The sequence below is a fragment of the Grampus griseus genome (genome assembly GCF_964374135.1).
Source record: "Grampus griseus genome assembly, chromosome: 6".
NCBI lineage: Eukaryota > Metazoa > Chordata > Mammalia > Artiodactyla > Delphinidae > Grampus > Grampus griseus.
The window spans coordinates 2779487-2801721 of record NC_139000.1 but is presented as its reverse complement, the minus strand read 5'-3'; the positions used below and the strand labels follow the sequence as shown (position 1 = coordinate 2801721).

Below are 22235 nucleotides of genomic sequence, written 5' to 3'. Positions count from 1 at the left end.
TGGGGCTGAGACCAGACAACCCAGGACACCCAAAGCAGGGGACCCCGTCTCCCCCACTTCTGCTTATCTCCTTGTGCAAAAGACCCCATGGGTCGTCGGCTGGCCTGGCTCGAGGGCCAGGAGCCGGCCTGGGACCCATTTCACGCTGTGTGTGTCCCAGAACCAGCGGCGAGCGTCGTGTTTTCCCACTGACGTCACCCGGCATGGTTTGGATCTGAAGTGACTTCGAAACCCTCAGAGACATGATTGCAGTTGTCTTTGCAAAGTGAAATCAGATGGTTTTTCCAAACCTCCCCAGCCCCTGCCTCTTCCCCCACTCCCTCTCGCCCTCTCTCCTTTTTATTATGTTCCTTGGACCACGTCCAGGTGTTTCCTGCAATAGCAACCCTCCAAACATTACAAAAAAAGAGCAGGCGTGCGGCTTCCCGCCGGCCCGGGTGGAAGTGGCGACGTGGCAGGGCGGGGGCGGCAGCCAGAGCTTCAGGCCGGCAGGAGGCAACAGGCTCCAGCCAGGCCACAGGTCCGGACACCCGCAGAACATGGCCACAGGGCCACAGGGCTCCGGGGCAGCCCCCATCCCCGGATGCGGGGCCCTGGCCCAGCCGTGGGCCGAACGCAGGCCATGACCTAGGACAAAGCAGGGCAGAACGTCAAGTCCAGGCTCGGGGCTCAGGCTGACCCGGGTGTGATCCCAGCTCAGTGGCTCACACATGTGGCCGTGGGAGAGCCACGTCTTCACAGCAGCTGGGCGCCTTAATGACAAGCAGCCTCTGTCCAGGGCTGGCATCAGGGACCACGTCACCTAGACCAGCTCACCTGGAGGCTGGTCCACAGGGCCCGTGGGAGGAGGGGCTTCAGAGCCTGGAAGGAGACCCAGCGCCCCTCCTGGAAGGAGGCAAAGATGGGGAAGGTGTGTCCAGGGCTGGCATCGGGGACCACGTCACCTAGACCAACTCACCTGGAGGCTGGTCCACAGGGCCCATGGGAGGAGGGGCTTCAGAGCCTGGAAGGAGACCCAGCACCCCTCCTGGAAGGAGGCAAAGATGGGGAAGGTGTGTCGGGCGGGGATGCCCTTGAAGCAGCGGCCTGGCTAGACCCACCGCTGGGGCCCAAGGCACCTCTGGGAGAGCCGGCACATGAGGACCCCTGGATGCCCCCCCGAGCCTTAGTGAGGGCAGCACAGAGGCAGCCCCTGAGCCGGGGGAGAGAGAGCCAGATGCTGCCTCTGGAAGTCCCGCAGCCCCAGCCAGCCCCCAGCGCTCCCCCTTCCAAGACGACTGAGTCTGCACACGGACGCAGAGTCCAAAGTCTTACCAGGCAGTGTCCCCTCTGACCTATGTGCCTCCAGGTTCAGAATGGGGTGGGGTGGACGGGGGGAGGCCTCGGTCAGCAGGACCCCCCTCAGGGAGGGTCCCCCAACCTGAAAGAGTTTGGCTCTCCCCGGGACTGTAGGTGCCAGGTGGATGCCCGGTGGGCAGAGCTGGGAACCTGGACAGGGAAGCCCTCAGCAAAATGTCCCAGCGTCTGAGGACGTCCTACAGGGCCTGTTGGACACAAGCCTGCCTGCTGGGGGTCGAGACAGAAATGGGACGGACGCCCCCCCACCGGCCTCGGGGCCAGTCAGCAGGGAGACTGACACTGCTGTCCAGGGGCTCCGACCACCCTCGGCTTCCGTGATGCACTGGAAGGACTCACAGAACCCAGACAAGCCACTAAGCTCCTGGCTAACGTTTATTAGGGCGAGAGGACAGGTAAAAACCAGCCAAGGGAAGGTCCGCATGCGGCAGGTCCAGGAGATACCAGGCACCAGCCCCTCCTGATGGACGTGTGATGCCATGGGTGAGGGTTGCCAGCCAGGGAAGCCCCCCTGAGCTTTGATGCCCAGGTTCTCATTTGGGGTGGGTCATGTAGGCATGGCTGACTGCCCACGTGGGTGACCTTAGCCTCCAGCCCCTGCAGAGGTCGAGCTGGTACCATGAGCCCCTAGGCCCCCCCATAAACCCCATCATTTCACAGACTCTCTGGCCTGGCCTGGGGTGCCCCAGGTAGACAGAGATGCTCTTATCAGCAGGATGTCCCAAGGGCTCAGAGGTCCCTGCCGGGAGCCAGGCCAGGGACAGACCTTTCTTGAATGTGCAGGGTGTGGGCAGCCCAGGTCTGCTGGGTTAACCTTTGACTGCACAGTGACCGTGACCCACTGTGCACCATATTGGGAGGCAGTCTGCCCAAATGAGCCCAAGCTGGGGAGGCGAGGAGGGAAAGCATCTGACAGAATTACAGCCCCTTCCAGACATATGGCAGGCGCGGGGCCAAGGGTGGGGCCGCCGTCACCTCCATCTTACAGGCGACGGAACAGAGGCTGGATGGGGACACGGAGCCAGACTGTTCCGGAGCCCAAGTCCAAACCCAGTCTCACATGCAGCCGGCCCCTCAGCAGAGCGAGCTGGGCCCACGTCTCGGCGAGACCCTGCAATGGGCTGGGACTGGCTGCTGGACCAGCTTCCTCTCCATCACCCAAGGGTTCTTCCCTCAACTCCAGTGACACGAGCACCCTTCACAGCGGCCCCTGCTAAACCCTCCCAGGACCCCCGAGGCAACGAGGAATGAAATTAGAAGGTTTTCTTTTCCCTACTTTGTACCCAAAGAACTACTATTTTCCTTTCAGTGCCCAGCTCAAATGCCACCTCCTCTGGGAAGCCTTCCAGCCTCCTCCCCCGCTGGCTGCTCCCTCCTCTGAATTCCCACAGCACCTTGGGCGTGGCCTCCTCCTGGCCCAGATCAGCCCACATTGGCTCCCCTCCTTACATGCAGCCCCAAGAGAATGTTCTAGATTTTTACTCTCCAATATGCCAGCCACTGGCCACATGTGGCTTTTGAGAGCTTGAAGTGGGGCTTGTACAAGTGGGGATGATGTGCTCTAAGTGTAAAACGTGTACCAAACCTCAGACTTGGTACCCAAAAACGAGTGTAAAATAGCTCACTAATAATTTTTAGATTGCCCACATGTTGAAATAATAATAGTTGACACATTGGGTTAAATTAAATATATTGTTAAAATTCACGTGGCTCTTAATGTGGCTACTAGAAAATTTTCGGCCACACACGTCACATTCTATGGGACAGACTCTGCTCTCCCCTGAGCCAGCCCAGGGCCCGGCCCGTGCAGGTTTCCAGGCAGTGTTTGCTGAATGAATGAACAAATGACTGGGTGGTCAGGGCCACACACCATTGCCTTTGCCCTGGAGCCTCGGACTCACCCCAGCGTGACCCATGACCATCCTGTTAAAACACAGACGATGTGTGAAGTTTAAACCATAGCTCCCTCCTCTGGAGTCTACAGCCAACCCGTGCCGCAGGCAGTGTGCGCCTGGCCCTGTGCTGGGGTCTCGGGGCATGCTGGGGAGAAGCTGGGGGATGCACCCCGAGGGGTAGACGGGGAGCTCCAGTGAGCGTGCAGAGGTCTGCAAGCACGCCCTTGGCTGCACCTGCAGGCTCACAGCGGGCTGTGCAGGCAGTGAGAAGGCTGGGCGCCCGCCTTCTGCTCAGGCTGAGAGTCTGCCAGGCCGAGCTGGAGAAGGAAGCGGGAGGCTGCGATGTCCTTCCCTGGGTCTCTGCGGGCTGGCTCCTCACTGAGGCCCGGCCCGACCACGCCGTCTAGGTCGTCTCCCCAGACACCTCCTGGGGCTCCCCACCTGCCCCACCACTTGATTCTCACTCTGAACTGGGAAGGTGCCCGCCTGAGGCTTTCTACAGGCTCCAGGGAAAAGCTGGGGGTGTGGCACTGGGGTCCAAGGTGGTCAAAATTCATAATCGCTTCTCACTCCACAAGGTCTGGCCACAGAGGGAGCTCCCACGGGACCTCCGCTGAGACCAGCTGGGGGCGGATGTCCCAGGCCCCTCCACTCTTCCACCGGTGATCTCCTGCATTCTGCATGCCCCTCCTCTCGGCAGGCAGCCACTGCACCCTCCCCGGCCCACTCTCCACCATGGGGTGTGAGATGATCGCTGCCTTTGCACCTGGTTGTGAAAGTTTGCTCTCTCTCTCTTTTTTTTTTTTTCCCTGCTCTGTGTTTCCAGGACAGGACGTGGGAAAGAAAAGCATTGGGGGAAAAGGAGGGCCCCTCAACCAAGATGAAATCAGAGATGCTGGTATGGGGCCCCTGGCTACTGGCACCATCTGGCACCGTCCATTTGGGCAGCTCCGCGGCCCCAGGCTCAGGGGACAGAGTGCGGAAGGACAGCACCTGTCCATCACAAAGCAGCACGCTGCTGGATGGGCACTGGGAAAGGGAGGGCTGGAGGCGGTTGCCAGGGAGACGTCAGGGCTCAGCCAATCAGCACCGGCCACCAGGCTTGGTGGTGGGGTTCACTCAGTGGGGCAATGCCGTCCTCTGGTGGTGGAATGGGGAGCTGACAGCCCAGCCCCATCTCTGCCATCATGCCGGGTGGAGGCACCTGGTGATGTTTTCGCCTCATTCTAGGTACATTAAAGATACCCAGATAGGCATGCGTTTCTCTAGTGGGGGGGGGGGGCGAATACCTCCCTTCGTGATGAGTTTCACAACCATCCTGTACTCCAAGGAGGTTATTTTTATTGGAGTCACCCTCACCTGCTGCCCCACAAGTCAAGGTAAGCTGTTGGCAGGTAATAGATCACGAAATGGCTCTTTCCTTGAATCTGACTTAATTCGAAGTTATAATCCACAGAGTTCTGTGCACAAAGATAGGCTTTATTGAACTTGCTCAATCAGTAAGTTATCTCGGTTTGGTAAACCCTAAAGTTGCAGAATAGAGGAACTTTCCGCTTGGAATAGTTAGAGAGCGCCACCCACTGTCGACCCAGAGAACTGCAACCCAGCTTTACAAGCTGTTGTAACTCTTGGAACAGAAGGGCCACAGCCTCTGTGAGTGGGGCGGCTGGAGGGGTAGGAGAGGGTGTCCAGGAACTGGTGGGATTTCTAGAGCCCTAAGAGGTCCTGGCGGGACCAACAGAAAGAAACCACCAAAGTCAGAGGGATGAGTAAGTGAAGTCAGCTAGCTCCGGACCTTTAAGCCAGCTGCCCTCTCACACATTCCAGCTCACCCATGGACACAGCTACACAGAGGCAGTTCTATCAGGCTGGTAAGTGTACAGCCTCCACTCTCCTAAGGCTGTGGCAGAACCAACCCATCAGGCATCTGAATCCTTCTCAACACAGTGCCCCAGGCAGCCCCTGCTTTTGACTGGAAAGGGCAGACTGCTGGCCCTGGAGATGAACAGCTCAGAACAGCCCCTCAATCCACATTCTGTTTGCTCCTAACTCATTTGTTTGTTTTGTGGGTTTTGGGGAGGTTTTTTGGTATATTTCTTGTTTTTTTTAATTAAAATCTCACTTATCTGTTGCACCCAAAGTTCACTGGATTTGTACTCACTGGCCAATTCCTGGACCCTTTCCTCCAACTTGTCCTACCAGGGCCCTCTGAGACCTCAGGGCCCTCCAGCAACCCCGATATCTTGGTCCTCTACCCCCTGGGCAGCCTCCTGAGGCCCAGGGGAGCCCCACCTTCTACACCCACCCACCTGTGACATTCTGCTCCAGAGCGGGGAAGCTGATGTGCGTGACTGCAGAACCCAGGGGCAGGGTGGCTGAGGCCCAGGACTGGGTTCCGGAGCTGCCACCACCAGCAGGGCCCTGAGACACTGTCATGGAGGCTCTGAAGAGCTCACTTCCTGTTCCGTAAGGATGCTCTCATCTCCCCTCCCACGCCTACCTCATCCAACCCCAGACAAATCAGAAAACCTTGCCTCCCTATTGGGAAAGTATTCCCACCCCCTACACATGGGACCTCTCCAGCCCAGGTCCTGCTGACCTAGAACATGAGTTGGGGGTGATCTACTGGAGAGCTGGAGTTTGGGCCCCGAGGGGTAACATATGGTGTGGCCTGGGTGTCCAGCTGAGCCTCCTGCACCCCTGCCATCCCTGGTGCGTTCACTGGGCCTGGAAGCCAGACCATGGGCCTGCCGGGTGGGCACCGGCTGTGAGATGGGACTGGTTTCCGCCCAGCAGCCCAACCCTCCCTCGCCCGAGGCACCCGGGCTCTCCCCTATCAGCTGAGTTCGGGGCCTTTCAGATTGAAACACAAAAGCTGAGCTACTGCATGAAAACTTGTCCATGTGGTTCTGTAACTGGGGTCATGCCCATTCCCAGAGAGCTTTCATTGCTGGGGAAGGGGCTCAGGCACATACAACAGAGACCCTAGTTAGTGACCTTAGAGGGGTAGGAGGGAGTGGGGAGGGAGGGAGGTGAGGGAGAGCCAGTCAGTCTAGCAGGTCAGCTCTTCAGCCCCCTCCCGTCACCAGACCCCAGCAGCCCCCCACCATGCTCTCTCCCTCCATCTCTCTCTCCCCACCCCCTCCTGAATATGGGATGTTACACACAGGCTGGACATGGAATATCTCTGAAAAAGCAACGTCCTTATTCTCAACAGCTGGGCTGTCTCGCAAGAGGTCTTCAGTAAACACACTGGTTTCCGTAAGTCAGTATTCAGGCCACATTTTTTGTGTATATATGCTGCTTTGATTTTCTAAATAAACTTTTTTAATTTTAGAATCATATTAGATTTACTGGATTGTTGCAAAGATAGTACAGGGAGTTTCCATAGACCCCTCGCCCAGCTTGCCCTCATGCTAACTAACATCTTACATTCATATCGCACATTTGTCGTAACTAATGAACCAATATCAGTACGTCACCTAAGGCAACAGCTCAGAGATATTGCGGGTTCGGTTCCAGACCACTGCAATAAGTGAATATCGCAAGAAAGCAAGTCACAGGAATGTTTTGGTTTCCCAGGGCCTATAAAGTTATGTTTACACTGTACTGTAGTCTATTAAGTGTACAATAGCATTAGGTCTAAAAAAACAATGTACAAACGTTCATTTAAAATATTTTATTGCTAAAATATGCCAACCACCATCTGAGCCACTGGTAAGCTGTCATCTTTCTGCTGACGGAGGGTCTGGTCTGGATGCTAACGGCTGCTGACTGATCAGGGTGGTGGTAGCTGAAGGTTGGGGTGACTGCGACAATGTCTTAAAATAAGACCACCATGAAGTCCGCTGAATTAACTGACCCTTCCTTTTGTTAACGATTTCTCTGTAGTGTGCGATGTTGTCTGCTAGCATTTCACCCACAGTAGAACTTCTTCCAAAATTGGAGTCAATGTTTTGAAACCCTGCTGCTGCTTCATCAACTAAGTGTGTGTAACATCCTCAATCCTTCGTTGTCATTTCCACAATCTTCACCGAATCTTCACCAGGAGTAGGTTCCATCTCAAGAAAACACTTTTGATGGCCAAAAAGCCCATGGAAAGATGCTCAACATCACTGATTATCAGAGAAACGCAAATCAAAACTACAGTGAGGTATCACCTCACACTGGTCAGAATGGCCATCATCAAAAAATCTGCAAACAATAAATGCTGGAGAGGGTGTGGAGAGAAGGGAACCCTCTTGCACTGTTGGTGGGAATGTAGATTGGTACAGCCACTACGGAAAACAGTACGGAGGTTCCTTAAAAGACTAAAAACAGAACTACCATACGACCCAGCAATCCCACTACTGGGCATATACCCTGAGAAAACCATCATTCAAAAAGAGTCATGTACCAAAATGTTCATTGCAGCTCTATTTACAATAGCCTGGAGATGGAAGCAACCTAAGTGTCCATCGACAGAGGCATAGATAAAGGAGATGTGGTACATATATGCAGTGAAATATTACTCAGCCATAAAAAGGAATGAGATAATGCCATTTGCAGCAACATGGACGGACATAGAGATGATCATACTAAGTGAAGTAAGTCAGACGATTATACCACTCATATATGGAACATAATTTTTAAAAAATGCTAGAAATTAACTTAATTACAAAGCAGAAACAGACTTATCGATATCGAAAACTAATTTATGGTTACCAAAGGGGAAACATGGGGGTGGGGGTCGTGTATAAACCAGGAGCTTGGGATGAACATACACACACCACTATATATAAGACAGATAACCAACAAGGACCTACTGTACAGCACAGGGAATTCTACTCAATACTCTGTGACAATCTGTAAGAGAAAAGAATCTTAAAAAGAATGAATATATATATATATATATATATATATACAACGGAATCATTTGCTGTACACCTGAAACTAACACAACATTGTAAATCAACTTTACTCAAATAAAATTAAAATTTAAAAAAAGCAAAAAATATGAGATTGAAGTTGGTAGATGTTCATACGCAAAGCATGAGTTTAGGGCACAGGTCAGCAAACTAAAGCCCGCTGTCTCCTTTCGTAAATAAAATCTTATTGCAACACACACACTCACAAAAGACATCACTTCCTTTGCTCATCCGGAAGAAGCAACTCCTCCTCTGTTACAGTTTTATCATGAGGTTCCAGCAATCCAGTCACATCTTCAGGCTCCACTTCTCATTCCAGTTCTCCTACGATTTCCACCACATCTGCAGTTCCTTCCTCCACTAAGGTCTTGAACCCCTCAAAGTCATCCATGAAGGCTGGAATCGACTTCTTCCAAACTCTTGTTAATGTTGATATTATGACCTCTTCCCATGAATCACGAATGTTCTTAACCATATCTAGAAGGGTGAACCCTTTCCAGAATATTTTCAGTTAACTCTGCCCAGATCCATCAGAGGAATCAGTATTTATGGCAGCTGTGGCCTTACAAAACATGTTTCTTAAATAATAAGACTTGAAATTCCTCCTTGACCCAGGGGCTGCAGAACGGATGCTGTGTTATCAGGCAAGGAAACAACACTGATCTCATTGTATATCGTCTCCATCAGAGCTCTTGGGTGACCAGGTTCATTAACCATGAGCAGTACTATTTTTAAAGGAATCTTTTGTTCTGAGCAGTAGGTCTCAACAGTGGGCTTGAAATATTCAGTGAACCATGTAGTTAACGGATGTGCTGTCATCCAGGCTTTGTTGTTCCATGTATAGAGCACAGGCAGAGTAGATTTAGCATCATTCTCATGGGCCCTGGGATTCTGGGAATGGTAACTGAGCACTGACTTCAACTGAAAGTCGCCAGCTGCATTAGCCCCTAACGAGAGAGTCAGCCTGTCCTTTGAAGCCAGGCATTGACTTCTCCTCTCTGGCTATGAAAGTCCTGGATGGTGTCTTTTGCCTGTAGAGGCTGTTTTGTCTACACTGAATATCTGTTGCGTAGTGTAGCGCCTTCATGAATGATCTCAGCTGGATCTTCTGGATAACTCGCTGCAGCTTCTCCATCAGCACTTGCTGCTTCACCTGGCACTTGGACGTTACGAGACGGCTTCTCTCCTTAAACCTCTTCAGCCGATGTCTGTCCGCTTCAGACTTTCCTTCTGCAGCTTCCTCGCCTCTCTCAGCCTTCACAGAATTGAAGAGCGTTAGGACCTTGCTCTGGATGAGGCTTTGGCTTAAGGAACGTTGGGCTGCTCTGATCTTCTATCCAGGCCGCTCGAACTTTCTCCATACCAGCAATAAGGTTGTTTTGCTTTCCTATCATTCGTGTCTTCACCGGAGCAGCGCTTTTAATTTCCTGCAAGGACTTTCCTTTGCCTTCACACCTTGGCAAACTGTTTGGTACAAGAGGCCCAGCTTTAGGCCTGTCTCAGCTCTTGACATGCCCTTCTCACCAAGCTTCGTCATCTCTAGCTTTTGATTTAAAGTGAGAGCCGTGCAACTCTTCCTTTCACTTGAACCCTTGGAGGTCATGGTAGGGTTATTAATTGGCCTGATTTCAATACTGTTGTGTCTCAGGGCAAAGGAAGGCCCTAGGAGGGAGAGAGAGAGACGGGGAACAGCCGGTCGGTGGGCCAGCCGGAACACACACATTGATCAATTCAGTTCACCGTCATATATGGGTGCCGTTCATGGCTCCCCAATTACGATAGTAACCTCGAAGGTCACAGATCACCATAATGGATATAACATTAACGAAAAAGTTTGAAATACAGTGAAAATTCCCCAGATGTGAGACAGAGACACAACATGAGCACACATTGTTGGAAAAAAGGCACCAACAGACTTGCTTGACTCAGGGTCGCCGCAGACCTTCAGTTGGTTTGCCTGTGTTTGTGTCCATAGTTTAATTTTCTTTGTTTTTTCCTCATGTCCTCCTCTGTCCCAGGACCCCACCCAACCTTTAGTTGTCACGTCTCCTAGGGCTCCCCTGGGCTGGCATGGTTTCTCAGACTTTCCGTATTTTCGAGACCTCGACAGTTTTCAGAAGATTGCTCAGGATTTTGTAGAATGTTTTCAGCCGGGGCTGGTCTGGCGTTTTTCTTGTGGCTGGACTTGGTGGTGGGTTGGGGAGGAAGACCCCAGAGGGCAGGTGCCCACCTCATGCCATCACACCAGGGGTGCGGGCCAGCACCAGGGCTCATCACTGCTGGCGTTGACCTTGATCCCTGGCTGAGGTCATGTTTGCCAGGTTCCGCCCCATCTCCACCTCCATGAAGCTCCTCTTTCTCTCCCTCCCTGTAGAGCCCTCTTTATAAGGAGGTCACTGGGCACAGCCCACGCTCAAGGATGGTGGGTCAGGCTCCACCCCCTAGAGGGCAAGCGTCCACGTAACTCCTTTGGAATTCTTCTGCAGGGAGATTTGTCTCTTGTCCACCGTTTGTCTATTTATTCAATCACGTATTTATACGAGTTACAGGCTCACGGATATTCATGCTATCCTTCGAGTTATCATCGAATCCAACTTTATTTATTCTGTCCCAGCTCCGGTTGTTACAGCTTCAGCCATTGGGAACTGTGCCAGCCACATCCTGTGTCCCCCTGACGACCCCACTGTCGTGCTTCTGTGGTTCCTGCGGGGTTTTTTCTTTTTACTTTTACTTTCTAGCACGACAAGATGCTCCAGGCTCATCCTGGCCATTTCCTGCCCCAGCCCTAGAATCAGCGATCTCCCGCAGAAGCCGTGGTCCTTGCATTGGAGCATCTCCCGCAGAAGCCGTGGTCCTTGCATTGGAGCATGGTGTTAGAAACCAAGATCTGGGCACGGGGGTGCTCGGGGCTGTGTGTCACTTCCAGTCTCTCTCAGCTGGTGGAGCAAGGAAACTGTGTGTATCCTACGCTGGGCTGTGTTTACACATAATTACAGGTATTCTCCATGCAGCCGTCTGTAGGAAGCCAGACCTGAGTGCGTACTGCATCTCCAGCTCTGAGCCACTGCCAGGCCGGTCATTCGAGTACCTCCCCTGCTGGTCTGTCCCTCCCACTCTAGCAGCTACGTGCCAGGCCCCCCCCGACACCCACCCCACGGCACGGTTCAGTTCCAGTGTAGACATACAGCAGCATCGGATATCAGAGCCGTCAGCCTGCAGCCCCGGAAACAGCTTTCTCAACTGAAGCGCGGCCTCACACAGTGCGTTTCATCTCTAACTTTACAAACCCACTCGTCTCCAAAGCTGCTAGCTCAGTGGCTGTTCCCTCCACGCTTTCAGTGAGGTTGATTCAGGAAGGTTGTTCTGCCACCGTCTGCACGCCAACCTGGGATTCTCCCAACCTCCTAAGTAATTCTCTATTTGCGTGCAATAAGGCTCCCTGTTTGTTCAGTAAAATCCTGTGGGTTTGGACAGGTTTGCAGTACCCACCAGTAGCCTCGTACAGAATAGTTTCACTGCCCTGAAAATCCTGCATCTCACCTGCTCGCTCCCCCTGGAGCCCCTGGCAACCACTGATCTGTTTACCGTCTCTATAGTGCCGCCTTTTACAGAATGTTGCATAAATGGAATCATGGAGTATGTAGCCTTTTCTCTTTCTTAGGCTTTTTCCCTTAGCGATATGGATTTATAATTCCTCCCTGTCTTTTCGTGGCTGGACAGCTCATTTCTTTTTTATTAAGAGCGTTCCCTCTGTCTGGATGGACCTCAATCTGCTTGTCCATTCACCTACTGAAGGACATCTTGGTCGCTTCCAGTTTTCGGCAATTATGAAGGAAGCTGCTGTAAACGTTTGTGTGCCAGTTTGGGGGTAGCCTGCCAAACCCCTTTCCAGAGCAGCCCTCCCCCAGCCCTCTGCAGAGGAGGTGAAGTGCTGGGGGGAGCCTGCCCTGACGCCCCTGCGGTGGCAGCCTCTCCCCTTTCTGAGCTCTCAAACGGCCTTGGGCATCTACAGAGTTTGGGCCCCACCGCCCAGCCCCTACCCCACCTCCCCGAGGTCTCGGCGGCAGACGGAAAGGGAGGTCCCCAGGCATCTCTGCCGGGCTGCTCCGCCCCACCACCCAGGGCCCCGCCTGCCCCACTGGGCAGCCTGGGCTCCGAGCAGGCGGCAGGGCGGGCTCACAATGGCTCCTCTCCTGGCAGGAGCGCCGCCTAGGGGCCGGGGTTCCACTGCTCAGGCTGAACCCGGGCGGTCACCTCCTCTCCGGGCCTCAGTTTCTTACCTGAGCAATGGGGCTCCTCATCTTTGGTAGGATCATTACCCTGCTCTGAGCCGTCCGTCACAGCACCTGCTCACTACAGGTCTCCCCCATCCATAGAAGGGAGACTGAAGCCCAGCAGGGAAATGTTTTGTCCACCATCTCCAGCGGGGTTGGACTCCGGGCCTGGCCTCCTGAGTCCCATGCCTCCCCGATGGCCCCGGCTGGGCACTGGCAGCTGCTGGTGTGAGAAGGGCAGGAGGATGGAGGCCCGACTTTGGTGGCTACCCGGAGACCTGTCCCTCCCTCCCCGGCCAGAGCAGGCTTCTCAACGCTCCATGGGGACCAGCCCCCGGGGGGCAGGGCGGCCAGGAAAGCCTCTGTGAAGCACGTTGGCTCTGGGCCCCCAACCCATGTGCCCCTCTGGGCTGCGGGCCTGGACTCACCTCTGCCTTGTGGAGACGGGAACCAACCACAGTCCCACAGGCGGAAGCAGCTTTTTCCAGCCCCGCTGGGTGCTGTGCACCGTGCCTCACGGGCTTTGGGTCAGAGTGTCCGCGGCAGTCCTGCCAGGTCAGGGCAGGGCCCCAGGTGCCCAGGCAGGGAGGGCCTGGGGGTCAGGCTCGGGGACAGCTGGGCCAGGCCGTCCAGCGCGGGGTGGGATAGGGATGTCCGGGCACTCCTGGATTCAGACCCAGGGGCCCTAGTGGGGTAGAAAGCCCCTCAGGGTGGGGCTTGGGCCTGGTAAGTGTCATCCGTGAATGACTGCACGAAGTCCCCTCCCCGGGATCCCCAAATGCCCAGGGCTTGGCCACCCACCCGGGCAGCTCTGACCTGCCCTTGGATTTTCACCTTCAAGGACACGATGGTGCTGACCTTCCTGGTCCCCCGGCCTGGAACTGGGCCCATAGCCCTGGCGTCCTGGCCCCCATAGACGTGGCCCCAGGCCAGAGCTCCGAGGGCTCCAGCCCCCGCCCCTGCCAGGTCTGTGCCTCTGTGCCACAGTCCCTTCGCACGGAAGTGACCCAGGAAGTGGCGACTTCAGAGCCTTTTCTGGATGACCAAGGTCTTGTACACCTCATCACAACGGCTCTGGGAGGTGGAGACGTCTGTCCTCATGGTGGGGACGCGGAAACTGAGGCCCAGAGAGGGCGGGACCCGGCCTGCCCCACCTCCCGGCCCAGGCTGAGCGCACAGTAGGCCCTGCTGCCCAGCCCACCCTGGGCATCCCTACTAAGCACCCGTGCCGCCCTCGCTTCTCCCACCCCAGCCTTCTGATGTGATCAGCTTGGGGGAGGCGGCCTGGGCATCAGGATTCCGCGAGGCTCCTGGTGATTCTGCGTGTAGGGCATCGGGACCCACTGCAGCGCGGGCTGCAGGGATGGGAGGGACAAGGGACCGGAAGGACCAGGGTGGGCTTTGCCCCAGCACTTCCAGCAGGGGGCAGTGCCGCCTCGCACCTGGGGCAGCTTGGCCCCGAAGCTTGTGTTCTGAGGCACTCAGCGCACCCTTCTACAGGGGTCCCTCTTAACGGGTGGGGGCTGGGCTGGTCCTGCCTCTGGGCCCCGTCACCCGACTCAGAACTCCTCCCAGGGGCTCTGTCTGCATCAGGGAGGCTGCCCCGGGGCTGCAGCCCCTTCCCAGCCTCCTGTGGGTTCTCCGGGCGTCCATGTAGAAGGCTTCTGCGGCTGGGTGGGGTTGGGGGGGTTGAAATGGCCAGTCCACTCTGACACTGAGTCCTCAAGGTCACCGGCAGTCGGGACGCCTCCCCTAGGGACAGGACGGATGGGAAGTCCACAGCCAGCAGGCTGGCTGTTCCCCGCGTGGACCCACAGCCACACTGGCGCGTAGTAGGGCAGCAGCCTCTCCTCGTTCTGGCTGGGGACGACCCACCACTGCAGGGGAGCCCCCGCGTTCGGGGGCAGATGGGATTCTGTGTGGGCAGCAGGGGCTGAGGACTGAAATCGTGACAAGGCCGCTCTGCCTAACCCTCCACATTCCGGTCACTTCCTGCCTGAGGTCTCAACTCTCCTGACCATCTCTGCAGGGTTCTCGTCACTCTAGGTACGGCAGCCCTCGGGCCCCGTGATGACACCTACTCTTCTGTCCTCTGCATCCTCTGCTGGGCATCGAGGCCTCACTGGGGGGCTCACCCCACCTTTCCAGGATGTCCCCCCCATTTCCCACACATGCCCTTTCTCCAATCACACTGCCTGCTTGCTGACGGCAGGGCCAGCCCTTTCCTGTCACTGGGCTCCGGCACCCAGCCCAGAACCTGTTATCTAAGGAAGCTCAGCACGGTTCCATCCAAAAACCCCCCACCCAAACCTCACCTCTCAGGTTACAACCCCCAAGCCCTGCTGACTCATCCTGTCACCACCTGATCCTGCTGGTGATAAACTTATCAAGCCCAGCATCTCTGGTCCAGGGGGACCGCCCTGGGCAGGAGTCACCATGGCAACTGGAGGCAGCAGAGAGGCCAGAAGCCAGGTTGCCAAGCGATGCCCGTAGGCAGCCTGGGTCTCCGCTTGACTGGAGGCTCGCCAGGGGCACAGCTCTCCTCAAGAAGCCGGGTGTCAGAGCCCTGCCCACCCGGACTCACCCACCTCTCGGCCCCCTCCACCTACTGGCCCCTCTGCTGCTGTCCCTCCGGGGTGACATCAGCCCAGGTGTGCTCCCTGGAGCCTCTGTCCTGGACGTTTGGGGGATGCTGGGCCTGGATAGGTCCTCGGTCACTGCCCTGCTCGGCCTGGGAACCCACCTCTCCCTGCTCTTCCCCTGAGACCCCCGTGGCCCCTCCTCGCCCTGTAGCCATTGCAGCCATCCCTCCTCAGGGCCCACTTACACCTGTGACCCCGCACCCTGCCCAAGACACCCCTGCAGGATCCATCCGTGGAGGCCGGGCCCAGAGCCGGGCCAGGGTAGCCAGTGGGCCTGGGCATGTGGAAGGCAGGGCAAGGGGCCCTCAGTGGGTGGCAACCCTCCAATTCTCCAGGCCCCCCAGGGCTGACCCACTTTTCAGACCAAGATGAGGCCCCCACGGCTGGTATTATTTGAGCTTTTATGACAGGAAACCAGAGCGGGCCGGTCCCAGCAAGGCCCGGAGGCGGTGGGAGGCTGTCTCCCTGTGCCCGCCCCTTCCAGGAGGTCCAGGCTGAGCTCTGGTGGGCAAGGCCACGCCCTCACTCTGGGGAGGCCCTCCCAGGCAGCAGCAGACCTGGCAGCGGTCCTGGCGGCAAGGCCTCCGCGCCCTGCGCTTCCAGAGTCCCACTGGCACGGCCTGCAGCCCTGGTAGGGACGGGAGCCGCTGAGTTTGTGAGGTGGTGTGCGTGCACGTGTGTACGAGCGTTTGTATGGGTGTGAACGCGCGTGTCCCCATGTATACTGTATGTGCACGAGCACATCTTAGGGGGGTTACCAGGGGAGCCCCTGCCTCTTGGGCCACAGGCCTCGTGGTGAGATTCACGCCCTCCTGCCGGAAGCCACCTTTGCCCTCGGTACCATGTGGCCGGCGCCACCGGGCGGGACTCTGGCCTTCAGGGTTCCCAGCTCCAGGACACCCCCGGGGCTCCCTGGAGGGTGCCTGCTGGCTGGAGGTGCACGAGAGGGTTCGGGGACCATCACCAAACTGCGGCCGGGCCCAGCCCAGTCCCCGGACAGCATGGGGACGAGAGGGGGAAGGGGCGTCGCTACCTGCTCCCTAATGGGGCAGTTCGATGACGTCACTCATTCTGTGGCTGTGTGTGAACCTCCCGCCCGTTCAAGCCAGTGTGGACACCGGGGCTGGGCTCGGCCCACACCTGGCCCCTCGGACGCTGAGGGCAGCCCTCTCGGGAGGCCTCTGGACGGGGCCCAGACCCAGAGGCAGGCTCCTGGGAGCTCTGCGATCGGAGCAGACCCGGGAGGAGAAAGGGCCCGGGGGGGCCCAGGGCGCAGCCTCACCATCCTGGACAGGCCGACACCGCCGTCCGGGGTGCAGTTGGGGCACCTGGTGTGGAGCCGGCCCAGGTCAGGGTGAGGCCGGCAGGCCCTCCCCCTCCAGGGTGGCCGGAAGCCCCCAGCGTGGCTGACTTCCAGACCGACAGGAAAACCCCATCAGCACAGAGGCAAACTGAATGGGGATGTATTTTTAAACACTCATGTTTTGTTTGTTTCTCCTCTCACGTTTGGCTTTGAGTTTCTCTTTTCCACAATTCTAACACCATTGTTCGTGCATCCCCGGCACCTGCGGCCGCGAAGTTTTCGAGAACAATCACGTGGGGAAGTAATTTCACAGTCACAGAGTCTCGGGAAGGCCAGCTGGCAACAGGGACAGAACACAGCAAGGCTTCAAAATTACTCGAAAGGGGAAGAAAACCCTTGAAAGTTTCAGGCCCACCTTCCTGCCCCAGAAAGAAAACATCTGTGTGCAGCGGTTTCGTCTGAAGCCCGTGCCCCGTCCCGAGAGCTCCCTCCTCCGCTCCACCTTGCGTGCCAACGTTGACTCAGAAAGCTTTCGCCTCAATCTCTAAAAGCAGAAACAAAACAAGTCCCCCCTCCCCGCCACATCCTCCAAGTATACATGAGGGATAAAATTACATTTGTACAAAAATAGATTTTTTTCTACCTTTCCCGATGCTTTAGACATCTCTCTTCTCTGTATGTATTTGTCATCCTCTCTAAGTGTGAGCTACGCATCCCGGCTAAGGCATTCTAAGGACTGGGAACGGCTAAACCTGTTTGCTCCAAAGCATCTTAAAATAGATGCATCTCCTTGCCACGAGATATCCATTCGAACCCGGATTTCACCAAAGGAGGGGTCCTTACGTACTTGCTTACATGAAGCAAATCTGTAGGAAAACGGGGGGTGGGGGGGGGAGGAAAGTCTTGATTAAAAATAAACAGAAAACGCTGGTAACTGGTACGTGTGTGTGGATGGCAAGCAGGTCTGTGCACACAGGGTCTCTGTACAGCAGGTACATGGTACACCACACACCTGCGTGGGCAGGGACCGAATTCCGTGATGGGGACGACATCAGCTGATTACCCACTGGCTGCACGTTCCAGCCGGTGGAGGAAGCTCGGCATGGTCTCCGGCACTGGCCACCGGCCTGCCAGCCCGAATCCTTCCGGAACACGGCGAGTGTGGCGCCGTCTTCCCCCCCCCCCCCGGGGGACGAGAGGGCCAGGGGCTGACCCGGGAGTCATCTGGGCGGACGTCCCCGGGCAGGACAGCTTCCAAGGAGACGCCTGACGGGGGACGAGCCGGAGTCTGGCTTTGCCAACACCTTCCAAACCCGGGGCGTGGTCGTCTTCACTCCTCGGCCTCGGGAGGCCCACCTGATGTCCAAGCAGGGAGGGGACGTGCCGGAAGCGTCCAGCAGGCGGGGACGGGCACAGGATGGCTAATGAGCTGATGTTAGTGCTATCTTTAGAAAATTAAAGATTGTCCCACCAAAATAATAATAATAATAATAATAATTACAAAAAATCACCTTAGTTGAACCAGATTGGTAATACTACTGAAGGTCTGGTTAAATAAAAATCCTACCTCTCTACTGAGTAATGTGCCATTTCCCCACCATCATCTTTCAAACAAACAGCACTGCATGACAACATCGATGACAGCGGACCGAGGAGAAGATGAACGGGCAGCCCCCAAGCGCCCGAGATGCTGCCGTGCCGGCGGGGCCACGGAAGGCTGAGCGGCGAGGGGCCAGGGAGTTTCCGGCTTTGGGAGGGGGTGGCCTGGGGACCTCAGTGCTTTACGGGCAGTCAGCCCACGAGGCCGACCCCCCAGCAAAGCGCTCCATCCTGGGTCTTTCCCACTGGAGCCATCACGTTCCCGAGGGGTCCGGGGCAGCGGGAGGGGGCTGGGCATGGACAGGGTGCATCTGGCTACAGAAGGCACCGGGGTGGCGGGCCGCGGGGCGGGCCACGTTCCCAGGGGGAGGGGGTCCCAGAGGGAGGCCCCTGAGGGTGCCGGCGTCCCTCTGCCTGACACAAGCATGCCCCCAAAGGGTGCCAAGACTTGCAGGAAGAGTCTGGGAAGAGGGACAACTATGCAGGCGTGGGCTCGCCCCATCTCTGCCCCAGATGGTGGACGGGGCTGGGGGTGCCTGTGTGGCAGGGGACGCCTCGCCTGGGCCACCACGTTAAGGGCGGGGTGGGGTGCCAGAGAAAGGACATGTTTGTGGAAGCTTCCACATCTTCTGTCCAGGTGCCTCACGCTTAGCTCGGGCCAGACCCTGGAGGGCAAAGAATGGACCCCGTCCTCCCTAGAGGCCTGGAGGCCGGCATCTCCCCTTCCAGCCCCAGGGGCACCCTTGCAGCACCCGGGGGAACAGACTCGGGGGGAGGGCATCCACAGCCCCCCTGCCCACCCCCGCTCTGGGGCCTCTCTGGTGGGGAGTGGCGGGAAGAAGACAGGCACCGCAGAGCATCCCCTTCATGGGCTGAGAAGACAGGACTCTCCTCCCCAACCCCTACCCCCGGCCCCCCAGCCCCCCGGCCCGGTTCAGGCCTCCCCCCCGACTGACAAATGCTGGGTTCATGGAGTACGAGGCATGCGAATGGAAAGTACTCAGACCAAAGGGAGGGCATTACAGTGCAAAAGAGGCCAGTTCAACCTGAGAGATCCTGCCCCCGCCCCCGCCCCAGGGGCAGAGGGCCTGCCTGCCTGGGGTGGGTGAAAGGTTCAGGGGTGGGTGCAGGGCTGGGTGGGGTGCCCTCAACCAGACCAGGTGTTGATGGAGCTCCCACAAAGGGCTCCATCAGCCGGCCAAGACCACAGCCAGGCTGGCTGTCCCCGAGGGGCATCCAGCCCCGGCCCAAGGGTGCTGGCACTCAACGGTTCCTGACCCCAAGAGTCCTCTGGACAGAACAGCCAGCGAAGGGGCCTCCCTACCCAGAGCGTTCCAGAATGGACCATCTGCCCCCTGCCCCGAGCCATGCGCCCACAAGTCCCTCCTTCGACATGCACAGCTGCCCGAGGACCCTCCGGGGAAAGTGACTCTCCTCTCCTCCCGTCCCTGTGGGCCTCCTTGGTGATGACCTCTGCCCTTGAGAGGTCAGCAGAGCCCAGGTCGGCATGGCCCTCCAGTGCTTCCAGGAGGGCCAGAGACCAGGCTAGCCCTCCAGGACTGGGGACTGGGGTCAGCCTTGGCCCTGGGCACAGACTGCAAGATTTGGGGGCGGGGTGGGGGTTGGTTACCCAGGGCTGGACAGGACCATGTGGGACAAGAAGCTGAAACCAGGACGATGCAAAGAGAGAAATGAGGTGGGGTGGGGTGGGCAGGTGACTCCAGTCCCTGCAGCCTTGAGGTGGCCCCAAAACCCTGCACAGAGGTCAGCTTCTGTTCTGACTGGCTCGGGGACAAAGCTGAAAGTCATCTTTGGAAACAGGGGTTGCTCACCCTTCATTCTGAGGGGAGACAAGGCTGCTTGCCCCAGAGCCCCTCCCGTCTTCCCAGGGGGCAGGTGGAGTCTTTTGCAATGAAATGCCAACCCCCCCACCTGTCCCCTCCTCCCGATTGTGGGTGAGGCCGGGCTGGCAGGTTGCCAGCACACACAGGAGGCAGAGGGATCCCTGCAAACAGAGGACCTCGCGACAACAAAACAGTGACGGAACAAAGCCACCCTCTGACCGCTGCAGCTCCGGGGGCGGGGGCCTGAGACCCCGTGAGCCGCCCGGGCTCCCCCGGGGCTCACACCAGTTCCTGCCACTCCGGCTGCCACCCCAGCATGGCCACTGCCCGGTCCAGTCGAGTAGTTCTGAAAATGACGAGGGTGGCAGCATATCTCAGGCTTAGCAGTGACAGGCCACGCCCCCAAGTCCAAACATCCAGGCAGAGGAGGGGCGGGGCGGGCTCGGCTGAGAAGAGCTGCTGGCAGCCGGGCGGGGCGGCCGGACCGGCGGGTGCGAAGAACGGCCGGGGGCCTAAGTCATTTGGTGCGGGGCTTCCAGCATCTCCATGAGGAAGGTGTCGATGGGCGTGTCCCCGATGAGTTTGAAGAAGAAGAGGTGTTCCAGGCACTTGAGGCCGATGGAGCGCAGGGCCGGCAGACGAAGTAGCAGCTTTGCAAACCTGCGGGACGGGAGCCGCGTGAGGGGAGGGGCGGGGAGGGGCGGGGCGGGGCGGGGCGGGCCCTCCCACCCTCCGTCCCGGCGCCCAGCGGCCCCCTGGGGAAGGGACCAGGCTCACTGCCCCATCCCCCTGAGGCTGCCAGGGCAGGAGCCCCCCAGGGTGGAGATCCAGGATGAAGGTCCAGTGGCGAGACAGTGGCCGGGCTGGGGCAGGCTGGACGGGGCTTCGTGGGGAAGCTACGACACGTGAGCTTTCTCCAGCGCAAGAGGGAGCCACGGTAGGATTTTAAGCAGGAAGAAGGGCTATGAGAAGAGATCTGAGTACCACCAGCAATGCCCCTGGCTGCAGGGGCGCCAAAGGTGAAGCCGTTCCTGAGCTGGGAGCAGGTCTGAGCGCCAACAAGCCCTTCTCAGCAAGGACCAGCCTCCAGGGCCCCACGCCAGGGCCCACCTTCCCCAGAAAGAGCTCGGCCAGAGGCACCTGATGCCCAGACAGGGCGGGTGGGAGAGAAGGAGGCGCCTCGGTCCGTGCCCACCCCCTGGGGAGTTTCTGGGGAGGACGCTGGGTGGGGGAGGAACACAGGAAGACATTGGGAGCCTCTTGGAAAAGGGACGCCAAGCTTAGTGGCCCCGCTGCCAAGGACAGTTGCCGTGGGGGGGGGTGACGGGGCCACATGCCCCTCCAGCGACATCCACATCTGTCCCCCATGCCGTCCCCATCCCACGTGCTGCCTGGTCTCTCCACATGCCCCTCCAGGGGCCCCAGGGCCTCATTAATTATTAACAGTGTCTGTATTTCAGGGGGAAAAGCCCCGTGCTTGGCTGCAACACTACCCGCGTTTTAAAGGCAGAAACACAGCTTAGAGGCTGGAACGGGGCCAGAGAACGAGCTGTTTTCTGCTGAGCTGGCGAGATGGGCTAGGGCGGGAAGCCAGGAAAAACAGGCGGGCCTGCCACCCCTCCTCTCATCCTCCTCCGGGAAGTTTCACTCTAAACCAAACCAGATGAGGCTGAGCAAGACAGTTAACCCTGTGTGGCCCGTGCGTGCCAGTCGGCGGGGCGGCCAGCGGGAGAGGGAGGGGGCAGAATCAGGACAGCAGATTTGGAATGCCGTGAAGCCACTGATGCTTCCCCTTCTCCTGGACGCCCACGGAGCGCCCGGCACTGTGGACCCAGAAAGGAGACAATTCCAGCCCTTCCGGGGCCCACAGTCGGCCAGGAGAGACGGGCAGGTCTGCAGACCACGGCCATCTACTCTGCATACGCCTATAAACCACCTACTGTGTGCTGGCGTCCTTCCCTGCTAGGGGTGAGCACGCCAGGCCCCTACCTCTAGCGGTTCCCTTCGGCAGGCGGAGGAAGGCACTGACTTCGTTCACGTGCTTTACAGCGACAAGCACCTACTGTGTGCCCGCGCTGGGCCCGTCTTTTTGGTGGGGCTACAAGGAAGCGTGAGAGCGTGCCCGCTGAGGCCGGGAGAGCACCTCAATCCCCCACTGCCCTGGGTGAAGGCAGGGTGTCGCCTTCTAATCCACAAGAGGGTCTGAAGGGCTGGTGGCGGGGTCCTGCCCCGGGCGGGGGGTCTGCAAAGAGACCCCGAGGTCCGTCCAGGCAGAGGCTGGGCCGAGGCTCACCTTCCTGGCTGCTCGGGGTACTTGTGTTTGCAGTACGCCTCCAGGGACGCATAGACCTTCTCGCGAAGCGTCTCCACCTCGGCCGGGTTCGAGAGCCCCTTGGAGTCTGTGAGGGAGCAGGG

General features: G+C 57.8%; 1 protein-coding gene across 1 annotated transcript in view; it reads right to left on the bottom strand.

Annotated features, from left to right (window-relative positions):
* Positions 1-18897: 18897 nt before the first annotated feature.
* Positions 18898-22235, bottom strand: part of RXRA (retinoid X receptor alpha) — a 96077-nt gene continuing 92739 nt past the window's right edge. Inside the window, exons 9-10 of the mRNA XM_082655749.1 lie at positions 22114-22219; positions 18898-20480 (exon numbers count right to left, since the gene is read on the bottom strand). Of these exons, the coding sequence (XP_082511875.1) occupies positions 20333-20480; positions 22114-22219 (254 nt within the window). The 3' untranslated portion in view covers positions 18898-20332. The remainder of the gene's footprint in view (positions 20481-22113; positions 22220-22235) is intronic.